Genomic DNA, 15658 nt, shown 5'->3' with positions numbered 1-15658 from the left:
ACTGAAGTCAATTGCTGTTAGTTGCAGTTCCACGTAAAAATTCTTCTTCAGGTAGACCAGGCACTCTGGACACATATTTTCCCAGCAAGTTCCTCACATTCTATTACTGCAGCTCCTCACAGCCCTCTTGCTCACTGAGCTGGCCTTTTGCCCTAGTTCTTGTGCAAGTGCGCAACAAAACTCTGACTAACACTAACGTAGATGGGTTAGCCCTGCTCCTCTTTCTTGCAACAAGATGCCAATAATAAACACAAATATAGCCACGTACCAAGACACAAATGAACAAACAAACAAACACACACACACTGACGATTATGAGAGCAATTATATCCAGTAAGAAAGACCTGATGCTCCACTGCAACATCCTGTAGACTGGGGGTGTCTTGTGTCCCTCGAAACCAGCTGAAGATCTGGCCCATGTCTGCTGCCGGCGTGCTGTCTGTAGCTGTGATTGTGTATGTAGGTTTAACTTAGTAACTTTCCCTCACTCTCTCTCTCTCTCTCTCTCTCTCTCTCTCTCTCTGGGTTCCTCCTCCCACAGCTACAGCATGTTCCAAGCAGAGGGGGAAGGAGAGGAAAAGGAAGGGGCGGGGTCAGGTTAAGGGGCGGGGTCAGGTGGAAGGGGTGGGGTGGGGCTCAGAAATAACCCAGCTACAGTGGCAGTGATTAGGGAGGGAAATCGAGGCTAATTTAGGAGTGAAACTGAGAGTTTGTCAACCAGACTGAATCGTATCTCATGGGAATACGTCTTAAAGCATAATTTCTCTGGAAAACAAAAAAGAAGCAGACATCAGTAAGCATGGTAAAAGCCTAACTATTGGAAGTAATTAAGGTAAGGTTCACAGAAACAGAGCCTTTTCCAGCAGCGGTGTTGGGAATGGCTCTGTGCTAAGGCATTATGTAAAGAGCGTCATCACGGACACCCACACAAGTCCTTGACATCACTGTGCCTCCATACATTTAGAGAGTATGAAAAACATACACAAAGTGGCAGTGACAGAATGAACAACCTAAAGTAGGCATGTCATAAAAGTTTCCTTTCATTACTTCCACAGCAAACACACAAGAAGCAAGAACAAAGCATGTTCAGACGAATACTGGCATGCGGGAGCACGTGGGCATGGATAAGTAACCTCAATCACTTTCTCCTGACAAGATTCATCCAGTGTAGGTGTGAATTTAAGTAACAGTGCAATGAAGTGTGAATATATTGCTCAGTTAAGGCTACAACATAAGTGGTCTGAAAGGGGAAAACTATATCTATAAAAAAAACCCCCACAAACTCCAAAGAAAGGGTGCACAGCAACATAACGTTGTGGGAACAAAGTCTAACATTTCTAGAGAAAAGTAACTGATTGTAACTGAATTGCCTCATGATTTCCTGCTGACTTGTCCTAGGTGGTGGTCCATTAAGTTGTTTGGAGTGAGTAATCCGAATACAATGTGATAGAACCTATTACCTGAGCATTTGTTTCACAGAACACATTTGTAAAGACTGTAGGTGCGCTTGTAATCTAAATCCTATAACAGTGGGAGCTTGTTTTTTGCACTCTTCTGGACAGAGATCTCGAATGTTGCTTCTGGGATCTGCTGGAGCCAATCTCCCAGTTTGGGGGTCACAGCCCCTACTGCTCCGATTGCTACTAGAACCACTGTTTCCTTCACCTTCCACATCTTCTCCAGCTCTTCGTATTTCTCGGGTTTTTCGTGTTCCTTGTTCCTGATGTTTCTATCGCTTGGGATTGCTACATCTATCACTACGGCCCTCTTCTGCTGTTTATCCATCAATACTATGTCTGGTTGGTTATCCATTACCATTTTCTCTGTCTGTATCTGAATATCCCACTAGATTTTAGCATGGTCATTCTCCACCACCTTCTGCGGTCTATCCCAGTTTGACCTTGGAACCTCCAGCCTGTACTCAGCACAGATGTTTCTATATTTTGTACATATATAGAATATATATATTTCTCTATGCATATATATATTTCACATATATAGAATATCTATATTTCTCTATGCACCCCTGTTTTCTTTTTCCTCAGTTTGGACAGAGCACTCTCAACCATTTCACTGCGAGTTATACTGTGTATGACTATGTATGTGACAAATAAACCAAACTTGAAACTTGTATACTATGCCTGTCACTTAGTTGAGGCGTTCCATGTTTGCTCTATCTGCTAGCATCTTGCATCCCGCTGTTATGTGCCGGATTGTCTCAGGGGCATCTCTGAACAGCTTGCATCTTGGGTCCTGCCTGGTGTGGTAGATCCCAGCCTCTACTGATCTTGTATTCAGAGATTGTTCCTGTGCTGTCTTTCAGTCCAGCCTTTTCCAGCCATTAGTAGGATTGGTGAAATGTTTCCATATCAGCCACTTCCACTATTTGCCGGTGGAACATACCATGCAGAGGTTTATCCACCTATGATGGTTCCTGCTCCTCTTCATTCCCATCCTCCTTGGGTTCCTGCTGTCTGCGGTACTCACAAAGCATGTCATCACTTGGGGCCATCTTTCTGGTGTATTCCTGGGTCTTGGTTGTTCCATCCTGGATGCTTACTAGTCCTCAGGCCACTTAGTCACAGAGTGCTGGATTTGGGATGAAACCTTTCGTGTGTTGTGAGGAGCTTCCTTGTCTTGATGTCAGTGGCTTCTGTCTCCTACTTTGGCTATGTTATTATACCAGCACCATTTGGGTGTTGATAGCCCAGATCTTGTTCTTCCCATTCTGCTGACTTCTCAGGACTGTCCTCACTCCTTATATTTGGCTGCAGCTGCTTTCCTTGTGGCCTCTTCTTGACTCCCATTAGCCTGTGGGATTCCAAGGAACTTGTAGCTGTCATCAATATCTGCTCTGGTACCTTCTGGTAGTACGATCCCTTCAGTTCTGGCTACTTTTCTATTCCTTCTATCTATTCTATCTCACTGAGGGGTTTCAGGCCTATGCAGAACAGCAGCAGGGGCAGAGCATCTCCTTGCTAAATCCCAAACTTGATGGTGACTTGTTCTATTGGATCGTAGGCCTGGTCATGTATTGAGCCATACTGAGCCTACTCACCTTAGCCACAACATGCGTGTGGAATAAACAAATCGCAATTTTATAATTGTGCACTGTGGGCATCATGACCGTTAGACATTCCAGATGATTTTAATGGATGAAATCACTCACAGTCAAATATACTGTGTTTTCATCAAAACAAAAACAAAATGCTGACCAACCTTTAACTATATCTCAGCAAGGGTCAACATTGTGTTTTAGTATGATCCAAAGTGAATCAAAGTTGGAATATATAAGAGAGTTATTTTGCCTGTGTCATGCAGTGTGAGGGAGTTCACATTTCAGTCCAACACCAACATGTCAATCTGCCTAAAACCAATCCCAAAGACCTGAAATCTTGAGGTATGCTCAACATGTGACTTTACTGGTAAACCACGGTACTTTTATCTACATGTCAGGGAAACACATACTGATGCACACACTATATTAATTTAAAGAGACACACACCCACAGGGCTGCTGCTAATAATTAGACATCAAACATAAATCTGCTGACTGAAGAAAGCTTCTAGACATGTCTGAGGGTTCATCTTGGACTTCAACCAACCTGTTAAACAAGCTAATTTAAACATACTTCCTTTTTTATAGGTTGCATCGAAAGTGCAGTGTTCTTTCAAAAGTGCTTCAGAAAAATTAAATGGGTGGGTCTTGGTCTTTCTTTTGCCCTCTGCTAGCCACTGAAATAGGAGCCACTGGTGCTGCAGACATCTGGGCTATTTATAACCACGCATAGTTCCTGAGCACATCCTTCAATACTGCCAAAGGCCACTGCAGCAGATTCTTACCTCCAGTCACACTAATGCATAGTGTGAGTGACAGACTGTCACTCACACACAGATGTATATCCAATACCCAGGCGCATAATTTTGCAAAAATATCTGACTACAAATCTGCAACGTGTTGTAATTGAGTCAGTCAAAGTAATAACAAAGGAAACATGACTTAAAGGGTCTCTTGTGTTGCACTGGCTTAGCATAGTACGTGCTCTCACAGGACTGATTCATATCAGGGTTGGGCCATGTTAATCACTAATCCTCAGCTGTGGTCTACCTATGGGTGTTAAGCCTGTCAAAATGATCAAACTTAATACCATGGTAGCAACAAAAAGAAAAAGTGCCACCTGTGTATAAGTAATCGTTCTTCTTATTGTCTGCTTGACTGCTTCATCTTGCTGTCAAAAATTATATTGTAGGTAGTCTGATAACGTACAATAGAACTCACTGCACGGCATAAATAAATGCAGTGCACCAGATGGAGACAAAATGTAACTCAGTTGTGTAATTGGTCTGACAGCTACCTTCATTAAAACGGTGGTTCTCAAACAGTCCTTGGGTGCCCCTCTAATGAATCTGTTTTTTCTTCTAAAACTCCCTGTGCAGTTTGTTAGGCAATTGTTAAGCCCTCCATGAACAGATGGGTTACGATAGTAAACTAGGGCTAAAGTCTGGACTTGACCCAACCCATGCTGATGTGCTCCTACCTGAAACGGCGACACTGCTTTCGCAGAATCGTCTGCTTGCTGGAGGGGTTGGGGTTGGGGTTGGGGTTGGAGGTTGGGGGTTGGGGGGGGTTATAAAATGGTGTTATAGTGTAATAAATCAAAATCGTGGGAACATGTCAAATAACACAACAAGCAGCTTACATTTTTGTAAAAGGATGACGTCGCTAAATTTGACATTTGCACGCCTTTGCAAACATCAGTCAACAACAAGCTCACGGTGAACTTTCGATGTAGCTAATAAGAATTGCCCAGTGATCTTAACTTCCTTGAACATAACCTGTAACTTCACAAAAACATTAATTTAAGTAATTAATGACTTCGCCTTAACAAAGGCAACCATCATTCTACATCTGGAAACATTTATATACATTTAATTCATCTGATCAAATAAAGCCGTTTTAAAGCATGCTTTACCTCACCAAACACGAATTCAGCCAACGCCCAACTTAATCCTATTAATATAACAATTAATCATGTGGCCTTCAGGCTCAGAGTACACCCCGATTTACGGTAAATCATTCACATTTAATCTAATTTGTTAATCTGACAGTTAGCTGCTCTGTAACATATATATAGACACACGCCCAACAGTTTCCTTTCCCCGGCGGGATCACTGTGCAAGGGATGCGAGATTTACGCCAGGACTTACGAGCCTCGTCCAGTACGCAGCGTACGCCATGGCCCAGGCAGAGACGGAAAAAGAGATGGAAAGTGTCCAGTAACTAGTTTAGGGCAGAAGACCTCCGATCGTTGCGTGGCTTTTCCGATTCCTCAAGTTCCTCTCCCGACAAAGCGAGTATGTCGAGCAAACTTTGCCTGCCTGTTAAATTAGGCTCCGCAAATTATATTGTCGATGTGGTAGAAGCCTGTTTTGCGGTTTCCAATATAAGCCTAATAATGATTTACTTTTTGCTACTATTAAGATGTCTCTCCCGACAAATTTGTGAGGGCGGCATCAGAAATGAGAGACAGTAGCCAGATTTCGGCAGCTTTTTATAAGGGCAGCAGCGCACTGTTACTATGTCGATTGCGACAGATCTCTAGACTGTGAGTCGAGTTCCTATCGCACTCATCTCATTTTGGAACGCTGACTGACCGCTTTGCAAAGGGTATGCAGTTCAAATGCGAGACCAAGCTCCTTTCTGTAAACTGGGCTGGTTTGAACATAGAATGATTTACTTTTAGCAGCGTTCTCCTACTGAGTTAATGCAGTCTTGTTCTGCGTGTGACGACGGCTGAAGATGAATTATAACGTTTTAAAAAATACCGAGTCCAGAGTATCTTAAAGGATATGACGCAGGCAACAGGTAAAATCCTACCAGTCTGGACTTTTTCCGACGTCCATGGCTTCCCTTTTTGTTCGGCATATTTGCGCAGTAGTCCTTTGCCCGAATCCTACAGGGGGCTGAGTGGCGCTCTGTGCTTTGCTCCTCCTGCTCTGAGTGTGCACGCACCGAAGCAAGTTATTGCTGGGCGCTGCGAGCAAACCTGCTAATAATGTTTGAGCACAATGGGAGAACTATTTAGATACTTACAAAGACTTGCACTCTACACAGTTATTTTAGATTTTGTCTGAATGTCATGCATCACTGCATAGCCTGTACTTTATGCAATTGCACTATGTTGGAATAATAGGACCGGATACAGGACTATTGTTATAGACCTATCCAGGCCATAGCATTATTGTAAACCACTCTGAATGCAGAGAAAAATGAAAATACAACAAGAAAAAGCATAATTTTCTTTTCCATGTTTTACCATATTTTAAACCAAAATTTCAAAATTAACTGTAACAAACAATTTCATGATCACTGTCTTGGTGTTTTTCACTGTTCTACAGCAAGGCTGGTTTCACTCTTTGCCTCTTCTCATTTCACTGTGTACTTGATCAGGAACATGCAAACTTCTGTCAAACTTGCTCATTCATGGCTATCAACACAGAGCTGGCCTCTTTACTTGGATATTGCCAGGTGACTTATTTAAGGCCTATCCAAACAAAGTAACCATGGCTAATTAATTTGAACAAAAATACAATTTAACAGGTAGGCTTATCAGAACTTTATTTGAATCAGACAGTGGTAGGTTGGGTTCAGGCAGGGTGGCCCAGCTGTGCTCAAAGGAATTTGTAGACCCAAAAAGTTCATTCCAACCCTGTAACTTTGCACACTTTAATCTCGTGTTAGGATTCTCCTGAAAGAAGATGAACAAGATTAGTTCTACTGAGCTGTGTGTGGATCCAACACATTACAGAATCCTAGCAGGCACAGTATGTTAAAGATAAGACACTTTTAGAATAATAAAAAAACAACCGATCATGAGCAATGCACTGCAAATAACAGAATTGCCCACCAGGTGTCAGTGTTTCAGCTGTTATTTCATTTTGCTGTGAGACGATGTTTCCGTCATCTTATGGCACTTCCTTCAGCTAGACCTCTTAGCTAAGTTATATGACATTATTGTTATTATTATTAAGGACATGTAATGTTTTGGAGAAGGGCGATGAGGGACACTGATAAAGGTCATCTTTATCAAAATCAGAATTATAATCGCTGCCGAACACCTCTACATTCAGCAGACTGCATGCGTAGGGAGCAGGGCTGCTGCATGAACACACCTCTTGCCTTCACAAGTGGCAATTATGCATTGGCACAATAATGCTGGACCCAGCCTAATGAACTAATGGGCCAGAAAAATGGCTTGGTATCACATACCCTGCTGATTGTCACATCTACCTAGTCTATTAAACAAACACTACAGTTTCAGTCTGGCCCTGACTACATTAATTTTCCTGTAATCAGACGGTAATGGTGAGTGCTAGTAGAGCGGTATGACTCACCCTTCTAACAGCTCGCTTGAAGAGCTGAAACGAATTCCAGTCAGGCCAAGGGAAATCGGCTACAGTGGCCGGCAGACCGGAGTGGAGCTCTTATAGGCGCCCAGTGTGCCTGGAGAATTGCTAGATGTGTCGATTAAGTGCAAGTTGCAGCGTGCGGCGCAGGCAGTGACTCAGATAACATTTAGCCACACAAAGGCACTAGAGGCCAGGGCAGTGCGTGTTGACAGCCCGAGTCTCTATTGCTGGGTGAGTGGAGCAGTCCTCCACAGCACAGATAAGAGGCCAAAAGGGTCCAGTTCTCTTTGTTTCATTCTCTCGTTACCACTGTTGTAACGTCGGCTGACTGGATACTGGAGGGCTGTGGGTGATCATTTACCAAAACCTGTTTGGCGGTCAGGTCGTTTCACCCACTGCAAGTCTATAACTTTTAATTATCTGAAGGCCTTACATTTACCTAAGGTATAGAGAACATTAAAGGAATGAAAGAAATGACATTATGCATTACTGTGTATAATAAATATCAAACTAACTGCCTTTCTAGGCCATTAAACACTTTAATAAAATTGTTGTTGTGCTCTCTTAAAATACCCCTGCCAAAGGTATTGATGTACCTCTCTCATTGCAGATAAAATTAACTTTCCAGAAAAAAAAAATACACATAGGTTTCATTTTAAAAAGGACTGGCTGCTTAATTGTAAAATATTTAGGGAAAAAGCCACAAAGCAGTGAGCTAATGGACTATTGGAAAGGGGTAATTATGGGGTGCCATTGATTTGTAACTGATAGTGCGCAATTATAATTATCAAGGAAACCAGGAGGTGCCAAAGGCAGTGCTGCAGAAAAGAAAGCAGGTTGTGTTGACATAACTGTCAACAGTGAAGCTACGATTTTTCAATATGCATCACATCACAGAAAGTATTAAAATAAGACCTAGCGCACTAGCCTGCCTCACTGCTCATGAAAGGAATTTGAAGATTGGATGCTGGTGTTTATGTATGAATGTTGGTTTGTTCGGTATGATAAAACTCTGGTACTAGTTGTGTGATAATCTTAGAGAAATCTGTGCATTCAATGTTGTGGTTCATATTTGTATAGCAGCAGAGTACAGAATTGTGCATGTCACATCGTACAGTAATTTGCACTCAGAGTGTCAAAATCAGTTTTTTTATACAGTATTTATCACAGTACAGTAAGTGATAAGTAAGTGATGTTTCGTATTCGGCTGAATTAGTTGAGTTAATATCTGCTCAGTGTGTTGAGGTGTTACGCGTGTGGAATTAGAGTCTGGGTGTTTCCATTAAACATACCTACTGATATTGCTCCCCCAGGAAAGCAAAAAAGCTGGAGCAGTAGAAGCAGTGGTCGGTGTGATGAGATCATACTGCGTCCCGCTTTGCTTTGCCTGGCTGTGTTCACTCCCTCAACAGGTCTCGCAACAGAGCTTCAATGCTTTGAATCATATCGTTCCTATTGATTCTGCTGGGAGCCCTCAAGATTTCATAATCTTGACCAATATACTGAAACATAGGGCACCCCCCCACACACACACACACGCACACACGCACAGATACACACAACCCCTTTAAGTGTTTACTTAGATTTCTGTTAAGCTGCTTTTTACACTGGCTTTTGTTAAAATTGTTGTACTGAATTGAATTAAATTGAATCAAATTGCTGAATATGCATGCATGAAAAACACTGCTTAGAAATTCCACCGTACCATTTAGATTTAGATGCGAGGTTCAACAGTGCTAGTGTAGGGTTACTACTGTGCTATATATGCAGATTTGTCATGCAGCAGAATGGGACATCTCTGGCACTGGGAATGGGTTATATAAATAGACAGTAAGCAAAAGAACATTTACTTTAAGAAACATTTGTTGAATAGTTTATTAAGTCAGAATTCAGAAGTTCACTCTCCCTCTGTCCTCATCTGATGGGTGTCCCTTCCCGTCTTCACTTTGTGTGAAAGGTCATGTATGACGCTGCAGTGCGTGAGCAGCTCACAGATCTAAGCTGTGCATGCAATTAGGCATCTGATGGCAGGGCTGTGTGATAGCTCAGGCTCTGCTGTTGACTGGCAGAAATACAGGTGACCTTCTGTCAGCAGATTACATCTTATCAGCACACCGATGCTTTTGTAACTGCTCTGGTGGCCCCAAACACAGGCAAGCTTCAATGCTTTCCTTTCAGGGTGCATATCTGCGAATTCATAGGTTCACATAAAGGCATACAATAGATTCAATAACTAAGAATGTTCTTCATGGTCTTTAGACTTTATTTGAAAGTTTTGCATAAGATTCACTGTAGGCCTGCAAAGACATTGGCTTTCATTGTCATAATAGCTTCAGTCTTTCTGGGAATGCTGCATTACACGTATATTCTCTTCAAGGCCCACTATGATGCAGACAAATTAAAAGCATTTGAGGTAGTTAGAAAAGGTTTCTCTTTTTTTGGCTTCCTTAAGAGAAAAACCAATACCCATCACACACATCAATGAGTGAAAGTTATCTCCTCAGACCACATGATTATCTTTCACGACTGTAAGCTGTGGTGTCGTCCTCATTGGCACGTTCTGCTAGTGCAATCTATGCTGGTGTCTGATGGGGAATGATTTTGGAACTGTAAGATGGGACGGGCTGTGCCATAGGCAGCCTCTGTGCGTGCAGGATTTTATCAACGAGGAAAGGGGAGAGTTTGAGGGCATTTTCTGAGTGGAGAGGGAGGGAACAAACCGTAACTAAATATTTCGTTATACGTGGTTTTTCAATGGAAGAACCATTCAACTTTGCATAATGATGACGTTTTTGTTACAAAGAGACTCAATGGATTTTACGATGCATTGCGCATCTGTTTTTTTTTTTCTGTAGTTGTTTTAGGACATTTGTTAGTGCTGTATGAGCAGTTGTCCCCTGTGTCTTTCAGTCTCTGCTTCTTGTTGTTGAGGCAGATTTCCTGTGACGGTGCCCGAGTGCCGCAGGGCGAGGAGCAGGACGCACAGACTTCCGTGACGCGGACAAACGTTTATTAACATAAAACGAAAAGAATGGCACTCACACACAACATAAACCGTGATCTCGGATACGAATACGTTTATCACATAATACAGGAGGTGAACATGAATATAAATACGGTTATCATAGACAACGTGAACAAGCACGTAAACGACGTGAACAACAGTGACCGACAACCTGCACAGTTTGACAGGTGTACGCCACTGCACGTGGCGGGCGTTCCGTGACATTTTTTTTTTTTTTTTTTAAATTTGCAAACAAAAAGATTTGGGCGCTCTCTTCTTAGTAAGCTTAATATTTTATTTGTTAGGAGATCCTACTGCTCATCTCTGTTCTTTGATTTTTTTATTATTTTTTTTATTTTTTATTTTTTGCCCTTAAAAATCTAATAGTTTTAATAATGAAAAACAAATAGAGATTTTAGTTACTTGAAAACATATATGAGCCCTAATTTTCATATTTCAGAGTTTCCATAATTCTCTTTGACCTCACTGTGAATAAATGACAGAATAATTTTCTTCTATAGAACAAGACAACAGGGGATAGTAGGCATATAAAACCACACAATTAATTCAGTGAACTTCAGAATTGAATCAGTGTCTTGCACTCTCTGTCTCTCTGCGTGAGTGTGTTTGCATGTGCGTGTGTCCACTCGACAAACCATCTCCCATCAGCTACATTGTTTTCATGCGCCTTTAATTAGTGCACTCAGTCATTATTTGCTATAGAAACACCATCCTGCCTTACTGCCGCAGAGACTATGGGGCCTTAGAGATATGGCTTTTACCCACTCTTCCTGTAGCATCTTCTGCAACATCCATGCAGAGAACATGATTACCATGGCCCTGTTGTTACTGGGAATACAAGGCTGTTGAGACACATTTAATGGGGGAATGCCTGCAACAATAGGGTCAAAAGAGTAGTGTAGGGGTAGGGGCTGATAACACGCATATAAATATCAGCCTGGTACAGTCAATAAAATGCTAAGAAGGGAAGATCAATAGTATGTATTTTGACCCAGCAATGCACTGTGTGTTTTGGGTCAGGACTGCTTGTCTTCTGTTCCTGCACTGGTATTTCCTCTCCCTCTTCCATGTGATCACGATGTGCTAGGCAGTGATCAATAGATATGTGTAAGTGTGTGTGGGTGGGTGGGTGGGTGTGTGTGTGTGTATAAAAAATTGTATGTATGTGTAATATATATATATATATATATATATATATATATATATATATATATATATATATATATATATATATATATATATATATATTATAGAGAGAGAGAGAGAGAGAGAGAGACTTGAATTATATATAATTTATACTTGAATTATATAATATATATTTTATATTATATATATATACAAAAAATATATATATGTAATATATATTTTGTATGTATATATTCTGTGTATGTATATATATATATATATATATATATATATATATATATATATATATATATATATATATATATATATATATATAAAATATAAATATATATATATATATATATATATATATATATATTTGATATTACCCCATATATATTATATATATTTTGTATGTATATATTTTGTATATATATAAAATATAAAATATATATATATATATATATATATATAATATAAAAAACAACAAGGGCCTCCATAAGGTAAGGCAGGCCCTCAAGAGTCAGTTGAATAGGAACAAGAAGATCAAAACCAGGCACCATAAGCTGGCCAGGAGAAGAACTGGAAGCTGCTGACATGAACACCGGGAAACTCCTCACAATGCATGCGGCACTTCACCCAAGATCCAGCATCCAAGGTTTGTACGCCAGCCGGAAGGAACGGAGAGGTTACCTCCAAAGTGTAAGATCCACTGTCCAGGGTGAGACACGAAACTTCCATGAATACATCCATGCAATGACCCCCAAAGATGAGCTGATGCCTTAGACAAATGGGGGACGTGGTCACCATGGAAACAGAGGAGGTGCCATGGCCTGATAAGCCCCTCCATGGGATGTACTACCGACAGACAGCAGAGGAAGCTGACATAAAACAATCTTACCCCCACGGCTGTGAAACGCTGGAATGGAGGATATGGGCAGGACACTGGAGAGAATGGTGGAGAACAACAAAGTGAAGATCCCGTGGGACCTCCAGATCTAGACAGATAAACAAGCAGTGGGGAACCAACCAGACAAGGTGACAGTGGACAAGATGCAGAAAACAGCAGTGATAATAGATATGGTGTAATTCTAGAGACAGTACTCTCAGAGTGAAATGCACACGACAGGTTCATTACATAGAGGACAATGCAAAACTCCTGGAATGCACACATTGGGTTTATTGATAGAGTACTATGCAACAAAATGTTGTTATGTGCCAAGTAGAGGTCAACAGCCAGAGAGACAGAAGCTGTAACATAAGGAACAGGTGAAGGGCAAACTGAGCAGTCCAGTGATCAAAGGCAGGGTAGGCAATCCAACAGAGCCACCAAATCCAAAAAGACAAAAATAAAAGCAAAAATCAGAAAACAAAACAGTTCGATGCACAGACTGAGCAGCTGGTGGAGAAACTCTCAGTACACACACGGATATCATGGAAATACTGGACAATGAGAAGGTGGAATGGCACAGATTGCATAGAACTGGGATAACGATGCACGGGTTACAAATATTGTACAGGTCTTCAATCTTCCGAAGTTCACACACGTCACTCCGCTGCTGTGCTCCCTTCATTGGCTCCCTGTAGCTGCACGCATCAGATTTAAAACCTTGATGCTTGCCTACAAAGCCAAAAATGGACCAGCCCCTCCATACATGATGTCAATGATCAAAGCATGATCCGTACCTTGAGTACTTCGAACCTCAAGTGCAGCTCGGCTTGAAATACCATGCTTAAAATCTCATGGAAGACAAGCATCGAGGATATTCCCTGTCCTGGCTCCTAGATGGTGGAACGAACTTCTGCTTGCCGTCCAGACGGCAGTCTTGCAGTCTTCAAACGCAGACTGAAGACCCATCTATTTATGGAATATTTAAATGACCACTGACCCTGCTCCTATGTTGTATAACTGAAACTAGTACTTATTGTAGGGTATTATTGATTGCACTGATGTTGACTGCTCCTTTGTTGACTAATTGAAACTCTAGTACTTATTTTTTATTGCACTTATCGTTGTCTTGGATAAAGCTTATGTATTTTGCACTTCTAGGCATCAGCATTGATCTCAGCATTCTAGTTCATTGGTATCTTGCAGTCTAACCTTCTGTACTGGCAAGGATGTGTTCTACGAGTAAATGACAAAGCACCTCTGGATAAGAGCGTCTGTTAAATGCCGTAAATGTAAATGTACATGTAAGCTTCAGACAGATGGATGATGGGAAATTCCATAGAGTCATGGATGGCAAGAAGCATGACATGAGGGAGTCAGAAGTGATGCGAACATTCAAAGGAAGGAATATAAAAAGTATGAGGGATTTTGAGGGAATACTATGCACTTAAAATTTAAGTAAAAGGAGTGGCCTTGTTATTAAGCTGGCTGATAAGGCTGGAGCTGTTGTCATTTGCAGAAAAGACCTTTACAAAAGGAAGCTTTTATGATGCCCGAGTGCCGCAGGGCGTGGAGCAGGACGCATAGACTCTCTCAACATGGTGAAACATTTAATGACACAAACATTTAGACAATGGTGGCACTCACACCTAACAGTTATTGCGAACATGAAGACAGTTGTGTAAACGATTAACATAGGCTAGACAAACATATACAATGACTAGACAAACCTGAATACAAACATACAACTTCATACACTAACAGGCAGATAAACAATAACCAACGGTGAGGCACGCACGGACGGGTTTAAATAGACAGACACACATTAACACGTAACCCCGTACAGGTGCATGCCTTCACGGGGGTGTGGCTACAAACATGGGTGAACGCCCCCTGCATACGGCAGGCCTTACCACGTAACTCATGGGGGGGAGCATCCAGGGACAGAACCCCCTCTCAAGGGGTGCGGCTCCCGAAGCGTCCACTCCAGGTCTCGAGCCCCAGGCCCCCTGTAGACATACAGACAGCACGGCTTCACCCACCCAGCATGAGGCAGGCTAAGAACCGATGTTCTGGGAGACCTCAACAGGATCTCTGCCTCCTTCGAGGCAGTCTGGCACGTCCTTCCTAACATGCGAGGGGGAGACACTCCCTAACGGCGACCCCTCCCTAGGGATGTGTTTCCCAACGCTTTCCCCTTCCGGTATAGTGAACTCTAGGCTGCCGTACACACATGCACACAGTACTGCCATTCCCGGTGCCCACCCAGCACAAGGCAGGAACCTCCCACCTGGGAGATCCTCACAAGACAGGGAGAGAGGCTCGGGTCAGTCCTACACTTTCCTCGTTGAGTGAATCGCCTACAAACAGACAGACAATGGGCGCATACATACATCGACAAAAACAACTTCACATAAACACTTTCGGCGCTGTGCTGCAGCGCCTGCAGTCTGCGCAGGCGCTGTAACCGTGTCCCCGACCTCGAGGGACATGCAGGGGTGCACGTCCACCCTGGTTCCAGCCGTGACAGTTGTGTAAACGATTAACATAGGCTAGACAAACATATACAATGACTAGACAAACCTGAATACAAACATACAACTTCAGACACTAACAGGCAGACAAACAATAATCAACGGTGAGGCACTGACGGGGTTAAATAGACAGACATTTCAGCAGGACATCTCCTCGATTCTGTTCAGAATCTTATTATAGATAATGCTTGCAGTAGCCATTTCTATCTTCTCCCTAAAATTCATGAGGAAAACAATCCTGGATGTCCTGTTGTATCTGCTTGTTCCTGCCCAACATAAATAATATCCCAGTTTCTGAATGACATTTTCAACCACCACTTGTTCAGTCCTTACCTACATATGTTAAAGACTCTTCACACATTCAACAAATCTTTGAAAGCCAGAGAAATCAAACGCTACCTGCCACTTCCTTGGTTTTTTCAATGGACATTAAATGTGCGTACACGGTCATCCCTAATGAAGATGGTTTGACAGCCTTAAAACATTTTCTTGATGCAAGACCTGAGAAGAACAGACTGACAACTGTGTGTTTATCCTGAACTGCCTCAACTTTGAGTCTAAATATTTCTCACAAATTAGTGCTCTCCAACTTCCACCTAGCTTTTGAATATACATAGAATATAGCACATCCTGGCATGAGAAGAACCTTTTTGGATGTTTCAGTGACGTGTGTGTG

The 15658-nt window shown here is 42.0% G+C and overlaps 1 protein-coding gene across 15 annotated transcripts in view; it reads right to left on the bottom strand.

Moving 5' to 3' along the window:
• The window catches only part of cast (calpastatin), a 33607-nt gene extending 27619 nt beyond the window's left edge, over positions 1-5988 (bottom strand). For 5 of the 15 annotated variants that reach the window (XM_027004119.2, XM_027004124.2, XM_027004122.2 and 2 more), the window contains exon 1: positions 345-535. In XM_027004119.2, the coding sequence (XP_026859920.2) occupies positions 345-419 (75 nt within the window). In that variant the 5' untranslated portion in view covers positions 420-535. Of the gene's footprint in view, positions 1-344; positions 536-4537; positions 4577-4699; positions 4751-5207; positions 5842-5877 lie in introns of those variants that run through there. The other 10 variants (XM_027004121.2, XM_027004134.2, XM_027004132.2 and 7 more) reach the window with 8 other exon arrangements.
• Positions 5989-15658: the final 9670 nt, after the last annotated feature.

This window comes from Electrophorus electricus, chromosome 6, assembly GCF_013358815.1.
Source record: "Electrophorus electricus isolate fEleEle1 chromosome 6, fEleEle1.pri, whole genome shotgun sequence".
Taxonomy (NCBI): domain Eukaryota; kingdom Metazoa; phylum Chordata; class Actinopteri; order Gymnotiformes; family Gymnotidae; genus Electrophorus; species Electrophorus electricus.
The sequence above is the reverse complement of the archived record's forward strand: the minus strand, read 5'-3'. Positions and strand labels throughout refer to the sequence as shown.